Source organism: Danio aesculapii, chromosome 8 (assembly GCF_903798145.1).
Source record: "Danio aesculapii chromosome 8, fDanAes4.1, whole genome shotgun sequence".
In the NCBI taxonomy this organism is placed as follows: domain Eukaryota; kingdom Metazoa; phylum Chordata; class Actinopteri; order Cypriniformes; family Danionidae; genus Danio; species Danio aesculapii.
In genome coordinates this window covers 1,578,563-1,602,463 of record NC_079442.1, presented here as the reverse complement: position 1 = coordinate 1,602,463, position 23,901 = coordinate 1,578,563, and the positions used below count along the sequence as shown (strand labels likewise).

At 33.9% G+C, this 23,901-nt stretch overlaps 1 protein-coding gene across 1 annotated transcript; it reads right to left on the bottom strand.

Annotated features, from left to right (window-relative positions):
* Positions 1-854: 854 nt before the first annotated feature.
* nr5a1a (nuclear receptor subfamily 5, group A, member 1a) lies at positions 855-23,901 on the bottom strand. Its single transcript, XM_056464256.1, has 8 exons — positions 23,818-23,901; positions 21,874-21,981; positions 19,886-20,027; positions 14,164-14,594; positions 12,111-12,269; positions 4,822-4,941; positions 4,239-4,383; positions 855-1,146 (listed from the first exon to the last, which is right to left on the bottom strand). The coding sequence occupies exons 2-8, from the start codon at positions 21,973-21,975 to the stop codon at positions 890-892; spliced, it is 1,356 nt and encodes a 451-aa protein (XP_056320231.1). The 5' UTR covers positions 21,976-21,981; positions 23,818-23,901; the 3' UTR covers positions 855-889.

Genomic DNA, 23,901 nt, shown 5'->3' with positions numbered 1-23,901 from the left:
CCTTTAGATGGGCCTGTGCTGAAGAGTTTCTGGCTTTTATATGGGGTTCTGTGGAGTAAAACAGCAGATTATAGTGTGTGTGTGGAGAAATACACTTACAGTACTGTGTTTACTGTGTTCTGAGGGGCTTATTTTTTGTTTTCTCAAATATATCAAGGTGAGTGTGCATCTTTTACACTCTCACACACACTGTACTCCATATAAAAGCCAGAAACTAAGCTTTTTATGCACTGTAACTAATAATCAACATTAAACATGACAAATGTTACCTCTTCCCAACAGGGAAAACCAGCAACAATGAAGAATGCATGATTATATGCGGTCATGGCTTTGCCAGCAATAAATGTGATTATAATGGAAGTCAACGGGGCAAAAACAGCCCCCAACATAACCAAAGGGGGGTCAATTTGCCCAGAATGTATTGTTGAAATTTTGAAAAACTCCTCACCATTTTGATATGCATTAAAATTAGATTTGGCAGCAAAAAAATCCCATTTGCTGAAGCACAAGAGAAAGTTGTGGCCAAATTAAGACTCAGAATCACCTCAGAGTGCATGAAAACAGCCAACAGCACAGCAAGGGTTAATTTTAACGCATTATTTCTGGAAACGATGGGAATTGATGAACTTAATTGGCCGTAGTGTATGAGTGTGTGTGTGAATGAGTGTGTATAGGTGTTTCCCAGAGCTGGGTTGCGGCTGGAAGAGCATCTGCTGTGTAAAACATGCTGGAATAGTTGGCGGTTCATTCCGCTGTCTGACATACAGACTAAACCGAAGGAAAATGAATGAATGAATGAATTTCTGGTAAAATGCTTCTTGATTTCAGCATCTCTAGCTTACTAGAATCCAGACCCAAACGTGTGAAAAGCATGTCTATGTGTGTGTGTTCACTGTGCGCTGGACCTCTTGGCGTGCAGCATCTCGATCAGCAGGTTGTTGCAGGGCACTTCTCCACACAGGTGTTTGTAGCAGAGGAAATCTTCGGCCTCGGCGCTCAGCGAACGCAGCTCGGGCAGCCGCAGGATCAGCTGACTGAAGCGCTCCACACACTGCGGGTACGAGAAGAGTGTGTACTCCAGCAGAGCCCCGTTCACCTGCTCCTGAACGCTCTCCACAAACTGCGGGTTCTCCAGGAGCTTCACGTCTGAGGAGGACACACACACACACATGTATTCATCATCACATCTCAAGATTAAGTCAGAATTATTATCTGAATTATTTCAATCATAATAGTTTTCCCCCCACAGTCCAAACACATGCGCCATAGGGGAACTGATGAACTAAATTGGTCGTAGTGTAAGTGAGTGTGTATGGGTGTTTCCCAGTGATGGGTTGCAGCTGGAAGGGCATCCGCTGTGTAAAACATATGCTGGATAAGTTGGCAGTTCATTCCCCTGTGGCGACCCTAGATTAATAAAGGGACTAAGTCGAACAGAAAATGAATGAATGAATTTGTGAAGAGCTTGAAACAACATGAATATATAGAACCCTTATAAACAGACAGCTCTCTGTTATTCATCAACAATATCTTTTAGAGGTAAATAATGTACAAATGTTGTCGTTTTAAGATTGTGCTCCATTGACAAGCTGTTGTAACTCATTTTTTTCCTGTCTGTGTGAGTGTGTGTGACAATAAAGGCATTAACGGAGCACTTTAAAGCATTAGCGGAGCTCATCAGGAGAGCCATTCACACACTAATTAAAATGTTGAATAATCTTTTCACTGCGTCTGAAGGACATAAATGACTCAAAGCTGCGCACATTTGGCCGAAGAATGAAGAAAATCAATGCAAGCGAATGTGTGTGTGTGTGTGTGAGAGACAGAGCAGACGATAAATTCTTCAGCTTTCAACACGTCTTTCTGCTTTCAGATGTTTGTTTATTGTGCCTCGCCAAACTGTAATTGGACATTTCCAGGAACGCTTTCAGATAGCGCTGAATTTATTTGTGTGAATGTCTATGATTTATTGCATTTAGGCTATTAATATCAAGTGGCTCATGAAATCAGAGTATGATGAACAGACAAACATTGGAGCAGAACGATCTTTCAAATCTGAATTCTGTCTTGAGAATTAAAATCATATATTTTTTCGTCTAAATAAATGTGATGATAATTATAAAACCAAACTGGGAAACATTTATATACATTGCTCTAATTTCTAATGCACTGAATTACCTTTATTTTAGGAATTGATCATTTTTTTGTACTTATAATTAAATATAATTATAATTTCATTGTGTTCCTTGCTGTTTCTGCTGTAACTATATAGCATTCATTCCTTCATTTTCCATTCGGCTTACTCCCGTTATTAATCTGGGGTCGCTACAGTGGAATGAACCGCCAACTTATCCAGCATATGTTTTATGCAGCGGATGCCTTTCCAGCTGCAACCCATCACTGGGAAACACCCATACACACATAACACATACACTACGGACAATTTAGCTTATTCAATTCACCTATAGCGCATGTGTTTGGACTGTGGGGAAATGCCAATTGACCCAGCTGAGGCTCGAACCAGCGACCTTTTTTGCTGTGAGGCGATCATGCTACCCACTGCGCCACCATGACGCAATAATTTACTAGCTATTTCTGAATAATTTCAATTGTTAGTAATTGTTTTTAAGGTAGTTATTTCCAGTTTGTTTACATATTGTAATTTTACATCATTCATTTTCCTTCAGCTTAGTCTTTATTTTAGGGGTCGCCACAGTGGATTGAACTACCAACTGTTCCAGCATTTATTTAAGCAGCGGATGTCCTTTCAGCTGCAACCCAGTACTGGGGAACACCCATACACACTCATTCACTACGGCCAATTTAGTTAATCAGTTCCCCTATAGCGCATGTGTTTGGACTGTGGGGGAAACCGGAGCAACCGGAGGAAACCCACTCACCTACCCAGTGACCTTCTTGCAGTGAGGCCACAGTGCTAACAGCTGATCTACCAAACTCCACTTTATTATAAAGTTTTTTTTATTGCAATAAGTTTTATAAACATTAGTTAATACAATTTAATGTTTTCGGTCTATTTGTACACATTATGAAATAAATTAGATAATGACCTACAGCAAATTGAACTCTCAATGATATTTGGTTTTTGATACTTAATAGGGGTGTAAAGGATCATGGTTGATCCGTGATTCATACAGATCACAACCCACGGTTCAGAACACAAGGACCCAAGGACTAATACCTTTTTTTACTGGTAGATAAATCCTAAATTTGTAGCGATCGCAGAGAGATCGCCTCTTGCTCATTCAAATCACATGTATGAAAGCATTTAGGCTTTCCTGTGAAATATAAGGATGTGGTGGGTTATTGGGGATGTGGAGGGTTTCTAAGGTTATTAAAGGTGTTTTCTGTCACGACTTGTTTAGCTGCATTAATCCTACAGCGTACACTGAATGCATTAATCATTAAAAGATCGGGATCTCAACACCCACGCAACATAAACAATATATGATGGTGATTTGCATATGTTTAATAATCCTTCCAATAGCTGCACTCAAATCTGTGATTGAAAAACACAAAGATCAAGAAAGAGCTTGAGTCTTTAGTGTATTGAGTTAGTCATGAAGTTACAAACAGTCAAATAACACAGCAGTACTGAGAGAACAGTGTATAGTTTAGATATAATCACTGATGTTTATGGTAAAGATTAAAATCACCCTCATATGCGTTTAACTCGACGCTCAAAAATGAAAGTTGTAGGCAGCAGTTACATTATTTAACCAATAGGTGGCGACAACCAGCCATCAAAAATACACCACTGAATAATTCCTCAACAATGATCATCTAGCAATGAAGATTTATGAGTGAAAACTGAATCATTTACTGAAGAAGAGACTAAAAATAAATATGGGTTGTACAAATGATGGTAGATTTCTACATTGAGCGTAATCAGCAACAGTAGTAGTAACCGTGAATTTATCACAGAGTATTTGATGATTTATTTTTATTCAGCTGATTGTTTCTTTATTTTATTTGTAATAAAATTGCAGCTTCTAAGTTTTGTTTGGTTTTGTTTGGTGTCTTGCAGAACTGTTTCTGTAATTAATGAAAAGCTAATTACTTTAGTCTCCTCCCCTATTTGGTTGATCTGAAAAATGACTGAAACCATGACGTGACCTGAACCGTTACACCGCTAGCCCTTAATATGAAAAAAGTTTGGCCACCCTTGATTTAGCATTTCTAGCTTGAAGTGTGAGTGTGTGTGTTGCAGTGAGACTCACTGGGGTTGAAGAGGATGAGGAACTTCAGACAGGCCATCTCTCTGCTGTCCACCTGCAGCAGCTGGAGCCGGCGGGACAGATCCTGCCCTCGCTCAACCATGCTGGACAGAGGAGGACCAGCGTCCAACGCTGCTGACAGCTCCACCTGCAGCACAACACACACACACACCTGATTCACACATGCTCCGTCTGCAGTGGGTGTTCGTGTGCATTTGCAGTTGATGTCAGAAATGATTCGCCTCAGAGATTTTGCTCCATATTGACATGATAGCATCCCGCAGTTGCTGCAGATTTACATTTCCATGATGCCAATCTCCCGTTCCACCACATCCCAAAGGTGCTCTAATGGATTGAGATCTGGTGACTGTGGAGGCCATTTGAGTACAGTGAACTGTCAGATCACTTTATGCAAATACCCCAGCTCAGACAGTAGCCGATTGCGGTCTAATTTCATTGGTCAACTTCAGACACGCCCTCCGTCAAGCATTGACGCTGACGCCCAATGTGAATCGGGCATAATACAGTACACACTGAGGAAGGAGCATGTGTGAAACATGTTGATGATGTTCATGCAGGTGCTCACCTCCTGTCCTGTGATGAGCAGCAGGCTGCCGTCTCTCCCATGATGCACCTGTCTGCAGATGTGATCCAGAAGCAGCAGCTCGCTCCAGCAGTTGTGCAGCAGACGCATCTGATCACCCACCTGAATCACAAATCAACACTTATGATCAACACACAGTCTTATGATTCTCATATAGAGCTGAATATTATAGTGGAAAGTCAAAAATATTATTCAAAATCTTTATGACATTATTGCTTTAATAATTAGTTTCTTTTGTCTCGGCCATGATGACAGTATATCATCATTTCACTAGATATTCTTCAAGACACTAGTATTCAGCTTAAAGTGACATTTAAAGGCTTAACTAGGTTAATTAGGGTAAAGTTAGGGTAATTAGGCAAGTCATTGTATAACAGTGGTTTATTCTGGAGACGATCCAAAACTAATAATAACCCACATGAACAAAAATACTTTAGTCATTAATAGTAAATACAACAGTGTTAATGTGGCTCAGTGGTTAACACTGTGGCCTTACACCAAGAAGGTCTCTGGTTCGAGTCCCGGCTGGGTCAGTTGGTGTTTCTGTGTGGAGTTTGCATGTTCTCCCCGTGTTGGTGTGGGTTTCCTCCGGGTGCTCCGGTTTCCCCCACAGTCCAAACACATGCGCAATAGGGGAATTGAAACTAAATTGATCGTATTGTATGTGTGTATGGGTGTTTCCCTGTACTGGGTTGCAGCTGGAAGTGCATCCGCTGTGTAAAACATATGCTGGAATAGTTGGTGGTTCATTTTGCTTTGGTGACCCCTGATAAACTAGAGACTAAGCCAAATGAGAATGAATGAACAAGTGTTTTTGAACAATACTATAGTAAAGTACATGAATTAATCTGTTGTGGTGATTCTACAGTTGCTATACACAACAACTGCAGTCATATAAGCAAATGACCCAATAATGTAGTTTTCTATAACTATATGGTATATTATACTTCAGTACACCACAGTTTACTGTAGTAAATAATAAAGTATATTACAGTATTCATTACAGTTTATCAGTTCACTATAGTAACACTACAGTATATAAAATATATACAGTTTAATATATACAGTTTAATATATACAGTTTAATATATATACAGTTTAATATATACAGTATAATATATAGTTTAATATATACAGTATAATATATACAGTTTAATGTATACTGTATAATACATACAGTATAATATATACAGTATAATATATACAGTATAATAATATATACAGTATAATAATATATACAGTATAATATATACAGTATAATATATACAGTATAATAATATATACAGTATAATAATATATACAGTATAATATATACAGTATAATATATACAGTATAATAATATATACAGTATAATATATACAGTTTAATATATACAGTATAATATATATAGTATAATAATATATACAGTATAATATATACAGTTTAATATATACAGTATAATATATACAGTTTAATATATACAGTATAATATATACAGTATAATAATATATACAGTATAATAATATATACAGTATAATATATACAGTTTAATATATACAGTATAATATATACAGTTTAATATATACAGTATAATATATATAGTATAATAATATATACAGTATAATAATATATACAGTATAATATATACAGTTTAATATATACAGTATGATATATACAGTTTAATATATACAGTATAATATATACAGTATAATAATATATACAGTATAATATATACAGTATTATAATATATACAGTATAATATATATATAGTATAATATATACAGTATTATATATACAGTATAATATATACAGTATAATACACTTTACTATAGTATGGTTAAAAAACTGTACTATACTTTACTATAAATTATTTTTGAAGCATTTTTTCATGTTGGAATATTCAATTAAAATATATAAATACAGTACAGTCAAGCCCAAGATTACTAATACCACTGGGGTATGATTAGTTTCGGGCTTGACAGTATTTTATGTCAAGAAAACTTTTATTTTGTATGTGATTAATAGTGATTAATCTTTGCCCAGCATCAATATATACAGTCAAGCCTAAGATAATTTCTGGCTGAACTCTATATATCTATTTTATTTAATACTCATACCACATCTATTCCAGCAAAACTAAAGAAATAAGAGTTTGTTGGCATTAAATAATTATAATACTGAGGAAATACTGTAAACATGTTCCTTGCTCTGTTAAATGCCATTTTGCACATAACAGCTGCACATATAACGTTGTATATAGCAATATAGCTCTACATACACCTGTCAATCTGTATATTTGCATTCACTACTTACTTTTATTTTTTATAATTCCTCATATGTGTGAACATACCTGCCAATAAAACTCTTTCTGATCCTTATTCTGATTCTAAATATCACTTGGCAATTACATTTCACAGAAGGACTCATCATTTTGTTCTCACCCGTATTGCAAGGCCTTGTCAACATTTTAGCAGTCATAAAAATAAATAAATAAATAAAAAAGCACGTTCTGCAGTTGGTTTTCCTCTTGTTGCATGACCTCTGACCCTAAAACCCTGAGATCCAGATGAAGAGCTCAGTGGACAGACATCATAAAGCCAGAAAATCAGAGGCCTTGTGTCTGATCTGTATTTATGAGCCGCTCACTCCTCCTGTCCTTCATCAAACCCTCATCTTCATCCACATACTGTAAATCTTACACACACGCACACACACAAACTCCAGATGATCCTCCACACAGCTCCATAAAACCCTTTTCATTATATATATATTTACGTACAGTCACTCACCGGCCACTTTATTAGGTACACCTTACTAGTACCGGGTTGGACCCCCTTTTGCCTTTAGAACTGCCTTAATCCTTGGTGTCAGAGACTCAACAAGCTACTGGAAATATTCCTCAGAGATTTTGCTCCATATTGACATGATAGCATCACACAGTTGCTGCAGATTTGTCGGCTGCACATCCATGACGCCAATCTCCTGTTCCACCACATCCCAAAGGTGCTCTATTGGATTGAGCTCTGGTGACTGTGGAGGCCATTTGAGTACAGTGAACTCATTGTCATGTTCAAGAAATCAGTCTGAGATGATTGGTGCTTTATGACATGGTGTGTTATCCTGCTGGAAGTAGCCATCAGAAGATGGAGACACTGTGCTCATAAAGGGATGGACATGGTCAGCAACAATACTCAGGTAGGCTGTGGTGTTGACACCATGCTCAATTGGTACTAATGGAGCCAAAGTGTGCCAAGAAAATCTCCCCCACACCATTACACCACCACCACCAGCCTGAACCGCTGATACAAGGCAGGATGGATCCATGCTTTCAAGTTGTTGAGGCCAAAATTCTGAGCCGAGCATCCGAATGTGGCAGCAGAAATGGAGACTCATCAGACCAGGCAACGTTTCTCCAATCTTCTATTGTCCAGTTTTGGTGAGCCTGTGTGAATTGTAGCCTCAGTTTCCTGTTCTTAGCTGACAGGAGCGGCACCCGGTGTGGTCTTCTGCTGCTGTAACCCATCCGCCTCAAGGTTGGATGTGTTGTGTGTTCAGAGATGCTCTTCTGCAGACCTCGACAACGAGTGCTTATTTGAGTTTGAGCCCACAGAACTGCCGCTCACTGGATATTTCCTCTTTGTCGGACCATTCTCTGTAAACCCTAGAGATGGTTGTGTGTGAAAATCCCAGTAGATCAGCAGTTTCTGAAATACTCAGAGCAGCCCGTCTGGCACCAACAACCATGCCATGTTCAAAGTCACTTAAATCCACTTTCTTCCCCATTCTGCTGCTCGCTTTTAACTGAAGCAGATCGTCTTGGATGAATAATTCTTCAGCTGTACACAGAACTGTAATGAAACTTTCTAAAAATGATGATTTAATAAATACTCTGAAACTCATCACACCAAACACTTTCCCTGATGAAAAATGCGACAGGATTCCTGCACAGATTGCCATTAAGCGTCTCTGAAAGCAGGGACGTGCGTCTTCATTTCCGCGCTCATTTCCATGGCTACAGAGGAATGCACTGTGCGGGAAAATATGCGACAGTCATGCCGGTGTGAATGTTCGAAGACAAAAAGTTTGAAATTCTGCTTGAATTGGTCAGGCCAGGCCGTCATTATTGTGTGTAATGTGTGTGGAGACGGATGATTGAGGCATTTATATGAGCTGAAGCAGACTGTACTGGTGTCCACACTGTAGCTGTTTGGCAATGGCAGCAACAATGAAGCTCCTGTGATTTACTGCTCTGAACAGAAACTAAGTGTCCAGATTCTGCTCAAATTCCTCACAGGATATCAATCAGAACCAAAACTCGGTGCTGTAAAGATGCTGGGTTGTATATTTGACCCAATGATGGACAAACCTAAATATTGGGTTAAAAATGTGCCCATATTTTAAAATAAGGTTCCATTAGTTAACCCTTTAATGCATGATTAAGACAAATATTATCCAGATTTTAACTGTTTTATTTTAGTACTTTAATATGATAGTAAAATATTAATTCATTTTCATTTTTAACAAAATTCAGTTTTATTTGACCCAAAAACTGGGTTAAAAATGTGCTCACGTTTTACAATATGGGTCCATTAGTTAACCCTTTAATGCATGAATTATGGATCTAGATATTTTAGTACTTTAATATAAAGGTAAAATTAAAATTACATTTTTACAAAATTTAGGTGTTTTTTTTACCCACTTTATTTAAATCCATACACTGGGTTACAATTTGTGGTAACACTTTACAATACTGTTCCATTAGATAACTCTTTAATGCATGAATTATGGAAATATTATCCAGATTTGTTTTAATAGTACTTTAATATGGTGGTAAAATTGAAGTGCAATTTCATTTTTACAAAATTCAGTTTTATTTGACCCAATTATTTTAAACCCGAACACTGAGTTAAAACATTTGTGATCACACTATACAATAAGTTTGCATTAGCTAACACTTTAATGCATGAAATATAGATCTACATTTCTTTTAGTACCTAAAGTTTGTGGTAAAATTGATACCCATTTAATTTTTTTTACAAAATTTTGTTTTTTCTTTTACCCAATTTTTTAAAAACCAAACCACTGGGTTAAAAAGTGTGGTCACACTTTACAATAAGGTTCAATTAGTTAACCCTTTAATGCACGAATTATAAAAAATATTATCTAGATTTTTTTAAGTACTTTAATTTGGTGTTAAAATTTAATGCATTTTCATTTTTACACAATTCAGTTTTACTTGACCCCATTTTGTTTTTTATCCAAACACTGGGTTAATATTTGTGGACACACTTTACAATATGGGTGCATCAGTTAACCCTTTAATGCATGAATTATTACAAATATTATCTAGATTTTATCATTATTATTATTATTTAAATGTTTAGACTTTAATATGATTCCATTATATGAGTCCATTAGTTAAACTTTTAATGCATGAATTATGGAAAATATTATAGAAAAAAAAAAAAGATTATTTTTATTATTATTATTATTAATTATTCTTTTGTTTGAATGTTAGTACTTTAATATGGTGGTGAAATTTAAATGCATTTTCATTTTTACATAATTCAGTTTTGTTTTACACAATTTTTTAAAACCCAAACAATGGGTTAAAATTTGTGGTCACATTTTACAATACTGTTAAATTATGCATAAATTATGAAAAACATTATCTTGATTTATTTATTTTTTTTAGTAATTTAATATGGTGGTAAATTATAAATAATTTTCATTTTTACAAAACTTTGTGTTATTTGACCCAATTTATTAAAACCCATAATTGGGTTAAGTGTGGTCGCACTTTACAATATAGGTCCATTTGTTAACCCTTTCATGCATGAATTGCGTAAAAGACTATCTAGATTTTTTTGTACGATAATTATTGTAATGTTAGTACTTTAATATGATTGTAAAATTAAAATACATTTTCATTTCTACAAAATTCTATTCTAAAGTTTAATTTGAGCCAATTTTTTTAAAGCCAAACACTGAGTTCAGTAGCTAACCCTTTAATGACTGAATTATGGAAAACATTATCCTGATTTTTATTTATTTTTTATTATTGTACTTTAACATGATGCTAAAATCAAAATCTATTTTCATTTTTACAAAATTCTGTTTTATTTAAAAATGACTGAACCATTCACATATGTGGACACCATGCAACAAAAGTGTAAAATGGGACATGAAATCAAAGCTTTTCCCAGAGATGGGTTGCAGCTGGAATGTCATCCGCTGCGTATAAGTTGGCGGTTCATTCCGCTGTGGCGACCCCAGATTAAGAAAGGGACTAAGCCGAAAAGAAAATGAATGAATCAAAATCAAAGCTGAAATCACAAATCCTTTTTTTTTGACATGTTATACTAATTATACTAGCTCAATATAGGTATCAATAAACCTACAATATAATAACAATACAATTAATAAGTAACAATGAACAACTGCATTTCTATTTACTAATTAATTAATGTTAACATTTATATAATAATTACTATTTAATAAATGCATTGTTATTTTTTTCTCATGCTAGTAAATGTATTATCTATCGAGACCTTATTGTGAACGTGTCATTTAAATTTAAAGTCCCTATGAAAAGAGACAAAAATTGCATTAAGAATGACCTCATACTTCAGCTTCTCATCAAATCTTCTGACCAATCAAACGATCTCTAGTATCTGACATGCCCCGCCCCTCTTCAACACACTATTGCTAAATACACTTGAGCTGAACCCCTCTCACTAGCAGAGCTGTGATAAAAACAAAGTGTTATTGGCTGTTTTACACAAAAGGGGGAGGAGCTACTATATGCCCCACCCCCTCATTATGCACCAGTTCAAATTACATCACACATCCAACAAAAATGCATATTTTAAAGTACTTCATAGGAGATAATAGATATTTAACCACATGTTGGGTTAAAACAACCATACATTTCTTTAAAAAGTAGGACTTGAACACAGATATCAGCAATACTGTGAAAATAAGACTAACAATAGCATCTTGGTATGTTTTATAATAATGTTGTGAAGCTTTTATTTTAAATGTTACTCAGATCTGTCTCTTTTTTTGTGTAAAGCGCTTCGAGAATTAAGTTTTAAAGGCGCTATATAAACATAAATGATTATTATTATTATTAATTTCAGAACGCCCTACGTCTTATCTTCACTCAATGCATGATGTGGCGACAAAATAGCCGGCGTTCTCCAAAATAGCGTCTTTGATTAGACACAACACTGGTTTGTCTGATGGGAGCTGTGTCAACACGCAGGGTTTGTCTTATCTGCGAGCCGTACCTTTAGTTCCTTGAAGAAGACACAGCTTCTCGCCCACTCCACGATAGAGAAGAGCGTCTGGTCGGCCATGACACACAGCAGGCTGAAGGGTCGAGATTTCTCCAGCTTTCCTCTGCCGCTCTGCTCCTGGTGGAGATACGCACAGATCTTTCCTCTCACCTGCAAACACACACACACACACACACACACACACACGCATTTGATTATTTTATTCAGAGTGACTAATACTAGGGCATGGTGGCTCAGTGGTTAGCACTGTGGCCTCACAGCAAGAAGGTCGCTGGTTCGAGTCCTGCCTGGGTCAGTTGGCGTTTCTGTGTGGAGTTTGCATGTTCTCCCCGTGTTGTTGTGGGTTTCCTCTGGGTGCTCCGGTTTCCCCCACAGTCCAAACACATGCGCTATAGGGGAATTGATTAACTAAATTGGCCGTAGTGTATGAGTGTGCAAGTGAATGTGAGTGTACGGGTGTTTCCCAGTACTGGGTTGCGGTTGGAAGGGCATCAGCTGTGTAAAACATATGCTGGAATAGTTTGTGGTTCATTCCACTGTGGTGACCTCTGATAATCAGGGACTAAGCTGGAGGAAAATAAATGAATGAATTTATTCATTCATTCATTTTCTTTTCTGCTTAGTCCCTTTATTAATCTGGGGTTGCCACAGCGGAATGAACCGCCAACTTATCCAGCATATGTTTTATGCAGCAGATGCCTTTCCAGCTGCAACCCATCACTGGGAAACATCCATACACTCCCATTCACACTCATACACTACAGACAGTTTAGCCTATCCAATTCACCTGTACAGCATGTCTTTGGACTTGTGTGGGAAACCGGAGCACCCGGAGGAAACCCACAACAACACGGGGAGAACATGCAAACTCCACACAGAAATGCCAACTGAGCCAGCCGAGGCTCGAACCAGCGACATTTTTGCTGTGAGGCGACAGTGCTACCTACTGCGCCACCGCGTCACCTTTATTTTATTTTATTTTATTTTATTTTATTTTATTTTATTTATTTTATTTTATTTTATTTTATTTTATTTTATTCTTTAGGCATTTCTCTGTCAGCATTTAATTTAATTTAATTTATTTTTTATTATGTGTTTATGGATGTTTCCCAGTGATGGGTTGCAGCTGGAAGGGCATCCGCTGGATAAAACATATGTTGGATAAGTTGGCGGTTCATTCCGCTGTGGCGACCCCAGATTAATAAAGGGAGTAAGCAGAAAAGAAAATAAATGAATGAATGAATGAAAATAAAATAGAATAAATAAAAACCTGCAGAGACCACATGAAAATGTTTGGTTTCTCTGCATTTATTAGGTACTGTATGGGTTTGGGTAAAAAGCAAATGTTTGTTTTATTCTACAAAGATCTGAAAAAATAAAATAAAAAAAAATTGAAAATAACATAAAATAATAAACATTAAACTAATCGTCCAAATAAATATGGGTGTAATAAAATAAAACACAATTATTTTTTAATAAAATACAAGTCAGAATTATTAGCCCCCCTGTATATTTTTACCCCAATTTCTGTTTAACACAGAGCAGATTTCTTCAACACATTTCTAATCATAATAGTTTTAATAACTCATCTCTAATAACTGATTTATTATCTCTTTGCCATGATGACAGTAAATAATATTAGACTAGATATTCTTCAAGACACTAGTATTCAGCTTAAAGTGACATTTAAAGGCTTCACTAGGTTAATTAGGGTAACTAGGCAGGTTAGGGTAATTAGGCAAGTTATTGTATAATGATGGTTTGTTCTGTAGACTATCAGGGAAAAATATAGCTTAAGGGGGCTAATAATATTGACCTTAAAAACTGCTTTTATTCTAGCCGAAATAAAACAAATAAGACTTTCTCCAGAAGAAAAAATATTATCAGACATACTGTTAAAATTTCCTTGCTCTGTTAAACATCGTTTGGGAAATATTAAAAAAGAAAATAAAATTCAAAGGGGGGGCGAATAATTCTGACTTTAACTGTGAATAAATAAATACAAATCAAAAACAATCAAACAAAACATAAATCATGTTCATACCTGCTCCTGATCCGGGTCGCAGCTCTGTAGCTCCAGCACGAGCGGCGGCAGCGCAGGGTTTATGGAGACGCTGTGTGGTGAAGCGCTCAGGCATCCATCAGCGTACGAGTATCCCAGCGTGGAGTCCGGAGAGCTGGAGTATGCGTCCGGGTACTCTGCTTTGATGGATTTGGGTAGAGATGGAGCCGTGTACTGATACTGTGCCGGGAATGAGCCGTAATTCTGCAGAGCGACTCCGAGAGCAGGCGGAGGACAGTCATATGGAGACTGCAGACCCACAGAACCGAACTCCGTCTGCAGCGTCCCGTTAGCCTCTAGTTTGAAGCCGCTAGCTCTGATTAAAGCTCGCTTCTGCTGCTTCAGGGCTCGGTCTCGCTTGTACATTGGGCCGAACTTATTTCTTCCACCTCTCATCCGGTCTGCACGCACAGCTGAGAAGACACAGAGAGACGGAGAGAGATAAATAAAAGAGAGAGAAATAATGCATTTGTGTGGTAGAGCTTTGTGTTAAAGACACAGAAAATTGGCAGAACAAAACATTCAATTGAAAGTAAAATAAAAACAAATAAAATAAAATATAAATAAATAAATAATTAAAAGAGAGAGAAATAAAGCATTTGTGTGGTCAGACTTTATGTTAAAGGCACAGACAATTGTCAACAAACATTTAATTAAATTTAAAATAAATAAACAAAGAATAAAATAAAAGAGAGATAAATAATACATTTGTGTGTCAAAGTTTATGTTAAAGGCACAGACAAAATTAGTTTGATTCTACAATGGTCTGATCAAATTTCTCTCAAAAATGAAATAAAATAAAATATGTTAAATAATATCATGGGTGTAATAAAATAAAATAAAATTTAATTAAATATGCACAATAATATCATGGTTAAAACAAAATAAAATATCCAAAATAATATCATGGTTAAATTAAAATAAAATAAAATATGCACAATAATACCATGGTTAAAACAAAATAAAACATGCACAATAATATCATGGGTGTAATAAAATAAAATAAAATAAAATAAAATAAAGCATGCACAATAATATCATGGTTAAAATAAAATTAAATTAAATATGCACAATAATATCATGGTTTAAATAAAATAAAATTAAACAAAACAAAACAACATAAAATAAAATAAAATAAAATAAAATAAAATAAAATAAAATAAAATAAAATAAAATAAAATAAAATAAAATAAAATGAAATAAAAGTAAAATAAAATATGCACAATAATATCATGGTTAAAGTAAAATAAAATAAAATAAAATAAAATAAAATAAAATAAAATAAAATAAAATAAAATAAAATAAAATAAAATAAAATAAAATAAAATATGCACAATAATATCATGGTTAAAATAAAATAAAATAAAATAAAATAAAATAAAATAAAATATGCACAATAATATCATGGTTAAAATAAAATAAAATAAAATAAAATAAAATATGCACAATAATATCATGGTTAAAATAAAATAAAATAAAATAAAATAAAATAAAATAAAATAAAATATGCACAATAATATCATGGTTAAAATAAAATAAAATAAAATAAAATATGCACAATAATATCATGGTTAAAGTAAAATAAAATAAAATTAAATTAAATTAAAAAAAATAAAATAAAAGTAAAATAAAATAAAATAAAATAAAATATGCACAATAATATCATGGTTAAAATAAAGTAAAATAAAATAAAATAAAATAAAATAAAATATGCACAATAATATCATGGTTAAAACAAAACAAAACAAAACAAAACAAAACAAAACAAAACAAAACAAAACAAAACAAAACAAAACAAAACAAAACGCACATTAATATCATGGTTAAAATTAAATTAAATTAAAATGAAATAAAATGCACAATAATATCATGGGTAAAATAAAATAAAATAAAATAAAATAAAATAAAATAAAATAAAATAAAATAAAATAAAATAAAATAAAATAAAATACAAAAACAAGCAAACAATAAACTAATCATCCAAACACATATGCACAATATTATCATTGGAGTAATAAAAGAAAATGGAATATAATAAATGAAAAGCTGTATTCCACTTTTACTGATATTGCTGCCTAAAATGAAAACTAAACTCAAACACAAAAATTACAGCAAAATTAAAAACAACAAACATCAGTAAATAAATTACTCTAGTATCTGACCACAAACACCTTACTGTAAATGCACCAGAGCATACTCTCACAGGGAAATCAATTATAACAAACACAAGAGATGAATTCCTAAATAATATTTACATTCTCCAAATGAACTTTTTCTGATACAACTAGAAAAGCAATTCAGTGTTATTTTCGGAGCAGCGTGATTAAAAAGCCAAATACAGCCAGGAATGCTTGGCACGGTTTACAGGGCAAAAAAGCAACTGTATCTTTCTCTTCATATGGAGATTTTCTGCTGGTTTGTGAACTCTGAGACTAAAGTCTGCATGAATCCGCGAGTCTTATCAGCGCGTGAGGAATGTGTCACAGCGCGCGCGGAAACAGGTGCTTCTCTGCACTCGGCCTGGGAATCGCACACACACACAGCCAAATACGAGACCCACAAGCCTCCAAGTTACATGCAAAATTAACCAAGTGCAAAATATTCCAGCATATGTTTTTTACCCAGCCGCAACACAGTACTGGGAAACACCCATACACACTCATTCTCACACACACACACACATACACTAGGGTCAATTTAGTTCATCAATTTTCCTATAGCGCATGTGTTTGGACTGTGGGGGAAACCCTGGAGCACCCGGAGGAAACCCACGCCAACACGGGGAGAACATGCAAACTCCACACAGAAATTCCAGCTGGCCCAGCCGGGACTCAAACCAGTGACATTCTTGCTGTGAGGCCACAGTGCTAACCACTGATCCACCATGCAATTTCATTTGCAGCCAATATAGTTTCATAAAAGGCTGTACAACATTATGACACCAAAATGTTTACTGCCTAGTGTTAAAGATGTGTTAAGCCTGGAAAAAAATATGTATATTCATTTTCATTTGAGTTTTAAATCTAGAATAAGTGAAAGGCATTCGTCAAGCTTTTCCAGAACATAATTTGATTCTTTTCAACAGGTTGCCTCGTATTGATATTAGTGAAACTTTATCATCCAAAAATGAACAATAGATCTGCTAATATCAGCATATATTAATCCATTAATGAAATCAAATGTTACTGCAGCGTCAGCTAACATTAACACATATTAATGAACGCTAACTGAGTAAAGCTAAATGGTCAAATAATATCTCTTCCAAATTATATAAACACACATATACACATATATATATATACACACACATATATATATATATATATATATATATATATATATATATATATATATATATATATATATATATATATATACATTATATATGTATATATATATATATATATATATATATATATATATATATATATATATATATATATATATATATACATTATATATGTATATATATATATATATATATATATATATATATATATATATATATATATATATATATATATATATATATATATATATATAGCATTTTTTTGCAAAAACTGTCAGAGGTCAGACATATTTTTATCTAACATAATTCTAACATTATCATAAACATAATTAATCCACCAAATATTGCTATCTTGCCTCCTGTGTTGATGATGGAACAGTTCATTTAGATATCCCATAAACCAACTTTATGTAACTTAATGAAAGGAAACATGCTATAAATGATAATTTTATGTCATATCTGGAAGTATTTGGAAATCTTAAGAAACTGGGAATTCACATAGTCTATTATTATTTATTTTTTTACACTTTAATGTGTTTTTTTTTATTGTTTATACTGTTTTTACTAACTAAAAGTCCTTATAATACATGATATGATCATGTAATAAAGCATTGCACTGCTCCACATTCAAACACTTGTAGTAATACAATCAATGCACTCAAGAAGAATTCATTTTCCACAAGAACAAATACTATAGTGGTTTAGAGTAAACTCTCTCTCAGTAGTGATTATTAAACCACACTGAACTGAGCTAAACTGAACTGAACTTAAACTCTACAAACTGAACTACACTGTTCCAATTTACTATGATCTTTTATGTGAAGCTGCTTTGACACAATCTACATTGTAAAAGCGCTATACAAATAAAGGGGAATTGAATTGAATTTAACACTAGTTTGTTCTTGAAGCATACTATAGTAAAGCACTTGGATTAAGCTGTGGTCACACTGGGCTTTTCTCCCCATAGACCTGCATTCATACGCATGTGAATCCGTCAGACCATCACGTGACTGTGTGAGACCAATTGAGGATCAAAACATGACCTCTCAGGGCAGAAATGTAAAATATGGACCAATTGCTCGCTTTTTTAAATGTCTAATCATCCTTTTCACCTCACTGTACAACAGAATTTCGCAAGCACAAACTCTAGTGTGACCGCAGCATTTTTCTGTTGTGGCGATTCCACAGTTGCTATGGTAACACAACAACTACAGTACTTAATCTGTTGTGGTGATTCTGCAGTTGCTATGGTAACAACAACTACAGTATTTAGTCTGCTGTGGTGACTAAGGATGCTATGGTAACAGAACTACAGTATTTAATCTGCTGTGGTGACTCCACAGTTGCTATGGTAACACAACAACTACAGTATTTAATACGTTGTCGTTATTCTACAGTTGCTATGGTAACAACAACTACAGTATTTAATCTGTTGTGGTGATTCCACAGTTGCTATGGTAACACAACAACTACAGTATTTATTCTGTTGTGGTGACTCTAAGGTTGCTATGGTAACACAACAACTAAAGTATTTAATCTGTTGTGGTGATTCTACAGCTGCTAAGGCAACACAACAACTACAGTATTTAATCTTTTGTGGCCAATCTACAGTTGCTATGGTAACACAACAACTATAATATTTAATCTGTTGTGGCGAATCTACAGTTGCTATGGTAACACAACAACTATAGTATTTAATCTGTTGTGGCCAATCTACAGTTTCTATGGTAACACAACAACTATAGTATGTAATCTGTTGGTGTGATTCCACAATTGCTATGGTAACACAACAACTATAGTATTTGATCTTTTGTGGTGATTCTACAGTTGCTATGGTAACACAACAACTATAGTATTTGATCTTTTGTGGTGATTCTACAGTTGCTATGGTAACACAACAACTATAGTATTTGATCTTTTGTGGTGATTCTACAGTTGCTATGGTAACACAACAACTATAGTATTTAATTTGTTGTGGCCAATCTACAGTTGCTATGGTAACACAACAACTATAGTATTTAATCTGTTGGTGTGATTCCACAATTGCTATGGTAACAAAACAACTATAGTATTTGATCTTTTGTGGTGATTCTACAGTTGCTATGGTAACACAACAACTATAGTAATAAAAACAAATGACCCAATACTGTTTCTACAGCTATATGGTGTTTTATACTAAAACACACCACAGTTTACAGTAGTAAACCTAAAGTATACTACAGTATTTATTACGATTCCTCACTATCTTTAATACTACAGTATGCCAAAGCATTCATTAAAATTGTGTAGTAAATACTATAATATGTACAGTATATTACAATTTAGTTTGGTTCAAAGGAACTGTAGCATGTACTGTAACTGACTACAGTAATAGACATTTGTTGTGTTTTCCTCCACACATATAGTAGTGCTCACCCTCGAGTCTCATGCCGACACTCAGACACTTCTGGAAGCGGCAGAACGGACATCTTTTCCTCTGGGTTTTGTCGATGCCGCAGTCCTGGTTCTGTGTGCACGTGTATCTCTTGTTATTCTGAACCGTCCTCTTGAAGAAACCCTGGCAGGGTAAAGCACAGTGTGTTCTGTCAGACGGTTTAAAAACGCTTTATAGCTTATAATCGTGCTTAGACTGTTAAATTAACATGCATTTCTTACAATATTTTGCAAACACAACAACAAATTTCTAAATATTCTCGGAAAGATCAATAGATTTAGCTTTTAAAAACATCAGTTTTTTTAAACACTATATTAGTTGTCATTCTAATAACATTATTGGAATATTCGGTAACACTTTAGGTCACTATTCTTGCTATTAACTACTGGCTTATTATCTGCTTATTATTAAGATATTAACTGTTCATTAGTAGCTAGTATGCTCTTATTCTGCATCCCTAATCCTACCCAAAACCTAAACCCAAGTTCTACCTTACTAACTATTAATAAACAGCTAATTAGTAGTTTCAGTTAATGTTTTGTTAATACAGTGAATTGTGACCTAAACTACCGAATATTCCAACAAAAAAGATACATTGCAAAAGAAATATTATATTAATAATTTCTCAAACGTTACTTTAAAATGTTCTCTGTACATTCTGAACCAAGTAGTAACTTTTCAAATAAAGTACATTATAAAATCATCGTTTTTATTATTAAATACGCGAGTATTTAACTGAAACGTTGCTGAAACAAACAACAATGTATAAATCACGTTTTTGTTTACCTTTCTGAGAACGTAAAGACAAGAAAGCGATGAATGGACGTTATATTAACATTACATAACATTAAGTACATTTTTAGGAGTGACATGACGAACTCTTAATGTTAATTAATCAAAAATATATACAGAAACAAAACATGACACCCATTAGCTCATATATGAACGTTTCTTCATTAGCTACTTGTTGCTAGATGGCTTATATTTGAACATTACATCTTATAAATTAATTCTGAAGTTCCAACAGGAACATTAATCTACATTTTATTGAGATTTTGAGCCATTGTGGAAATCCGCGAGCATTATTGCTAACAAATCACTGAATAAACGTCGTTTAAAAAAATAGCAAACACCGCAGCGCAGCTAGTGATGCCAATAGAAGGGATACAGCTGCGGCCGGAAATTAACGATAATTATTGATATTATTTATTAAATTACGCATTAATTGTATTTTATTAACGTCTCCCCCTACCCTAACCTTAAACACAACCATCACACTAATCTAAAAAAGTAATTATACCGAGTATTATTTATATTATTATTTAAATTACTCGTATTTTATTAACGTCACACCGGCAACCCGCCCAGTAATGTAAAACAATTCACTATATTAACAAACCCTTAACTAACACTACTAGCTTCATAAACTACTAATTAGCTGTTTATTATTAGTTGGAAAGGTAGAAGTAGGGTTTAGGTTTTGGTTAGGGATGCAAAATAAGATATAGCTACTAATGAACAGTTAATATGTTAAAAATAAGCAAATAATAGTAGTTAATAGCAAAAACAGTGACCTAACTTAAAGTGTTACCACATATTTCAATAATGTTAACAGAATAATAACTAATAATGTTTAAAACAAGAAGTATTATTCATATTATTTATTAAATTGCCCATAAATAGTAATTTATTAACGTCAACCCAAACCCCAACCTACACAGTAATGTTAAAATATTAATTATTGTTTTACAGCGTCACAAAAATGTTATGCTAACGTTATATTGATGTGAGTATCCGCAGCTGTATCTCATCTAGACTTTACCGTCAATGGAAATCCGCATGCATTATTACTAACGAAATTACTGAATAAACGTCGTTAATAAAAACTAGCTTTGCTTATATTATACTAACTAGCATTGCTCATGAAAAAACCTTTCCGATAATAAAGGAAAGAGAAACTGTGTCGTACCTTACAACTTTCGCAGGTCAGAAGGCCGTAATGATATCCGGACACTTTATCTCCACACACCGGGCAAAGCTCCTCCAAATCCTCATCTGCTCTGAAGTCCATCACCGTCTGACACCACACACACACACACAAATTAATAATTATAACCCAATCATACCGTTTCAAAAATCACTGACACACTAAAACAAAGCATGGCATTATCTAAAGGCGATTAATTTAGCACGTGCCTTCAGACAATGACATAATATTCAATTTATCACTTTAATCTACTGTAAAATACCTCAATCTTAAAGTGTCACACTAAAATGATGCGTCTTAAAATAAGAATGGAAATGTTAAGTTCTCAATGCATCCGTGTGTCATGTCGACTGATAGAAGAAAAGATGGATATGATCGACTCTTGTCAAGCCTCCTATATGGACATGACCACCCACTGGCCCACTCCCACACACACACAACCAACACACACACACGAGCTCATCATGATCTTAAGTTCATTAATAGTTTATCTAATTTCTTTTAACCTAAAAATGACAGAACAAGCCATTAGTCGCAATTAAAATCCAAATTACTAACAATTATTCGATATAATTCTATTAATTATAATTTACTGATGAATAAATAGCCATTTCTGTCGTTATTAGTCTTATATATGTGGCTAAATAATTAGACAAGTGGTAGAACACATGGTTATTCTCTTTCTTTTTTTTTCTCCGAATATTTTAGGATAAATAAAACCTTGAGGCATTGCAAATCTACTCAACAATAAAAACGCTTGCTGGACAATAAAAAGACAAAGGTAGTTTACATATTTTAAATGCAAGAGACTATATTTGGACCCCTTTGCTTTTAGTGACTGTGAAAAAACTATTTAATTGACATCTATGATGAATAACTCACAAGTGAAAGCTTAATTGTTTGATAGGCTAGCATATATCTAAAATAAAATGTATATTAAACAATAAAGCACAATGTAGTGTGGCTATTTGTATAGCATATTATTTAAATGTTATTAACCATGTATTTTGATGATGAATTTTTGGTGTGATCTAGGCTAACAGGCTATATTGAAAACAAGACGCTCAAATGCTAATTATCAACAATAAAATACGTTAATAGCTTACTTTCGCATTGCATTTTAATGTAGTTAGTCTCTAAGAAATCAAAATCAATAAGAAATAAATAAGAAATCACAATGTAGTGTGGATATTTGTATATTATGTTATTAAATGTTTTTTACTCAATGTATTTTAATATATAAAATCAGATTTTGCTGTGATCTGTGCATCTAGGCTAATATTAAAAACTAAATGCTCAGATTATCAACAATAACCTACCGGTAATCTACTTTACTTGCATTGTTATGTCTTTTATCCCTAAGAAATCAAAGTCGATAATGGGAAATCACAATGTAGTGTGGCTATTTGTATATTAAGCAATTTAAATGTTATTAACTCAATGTATTTTAATAAATAAATTCATATTATGATCCGTACATTTAGGCTAACACATCGAAAACAAGACGCTCAGATGCTAATTATCAACAATAACGTTAATCTACTTGCATTACGATGTCTTTATATCTAAATCAAAGCTGATAGAAATCACAATTTAGTGTGGCTACTTGTATATTAGACTTTTTAAATGTTATTAACTCAATGTATTACATTTATACATTCATATTGATTGCACTCCGTACATGTAATATGGGCTAACATATTAAAAACAAGACGCTCAGATGCTAATTATCAACAATAGCCGTACGTTAATATAGTTTTCTAGCATTTTGACGTCTTTTATCACTTTATTTGTATTTATAAGCACTCCACCACGTCAGAAGTGAAATCTAAAATGTGTTACAAAAAAAAAAAAAGACACTAGATGATACTCATTCTTGTTCATAATGATTATTTTGGGAGGTTTAATCCCCCTAAGCGCACTCACCGTTGAAATGCGCGTCCAGCATGCGCGTGCTCGTCACTCAGCTCCGGTGTCCGGTAAAGAAGACACAGCGACGGATTCGTTTAG

What these genes read in the sequence shown, in the direction of transcription:
- nr5a1a (XM_056464256.1), bottom strand. Translation starts at nt 21,975, where the DNA reads ATGGACTTCAGAGCAGATGAGGATTTGGAGGAGCTTTGCCCGGTGTGT. An exon ending in TGTCGGCATGAGACTCGAGG is followed by an intron (nt 14,595 to 19,885) that starts GTGAGCACTACT and finishes GTGTCTTCTCAG; the next exon opens with CTGTGCGTGCAGACCGGATG. An exon ending in TGCTCATCACAGGACAGGAG is followed by an intron (nt 4,384 to 4,821) that starts GTGAGCACCTGC and finishes GTTGTGCTGCAG; the next exon opens with GTGGAGCTGTCAGCAGCGTT.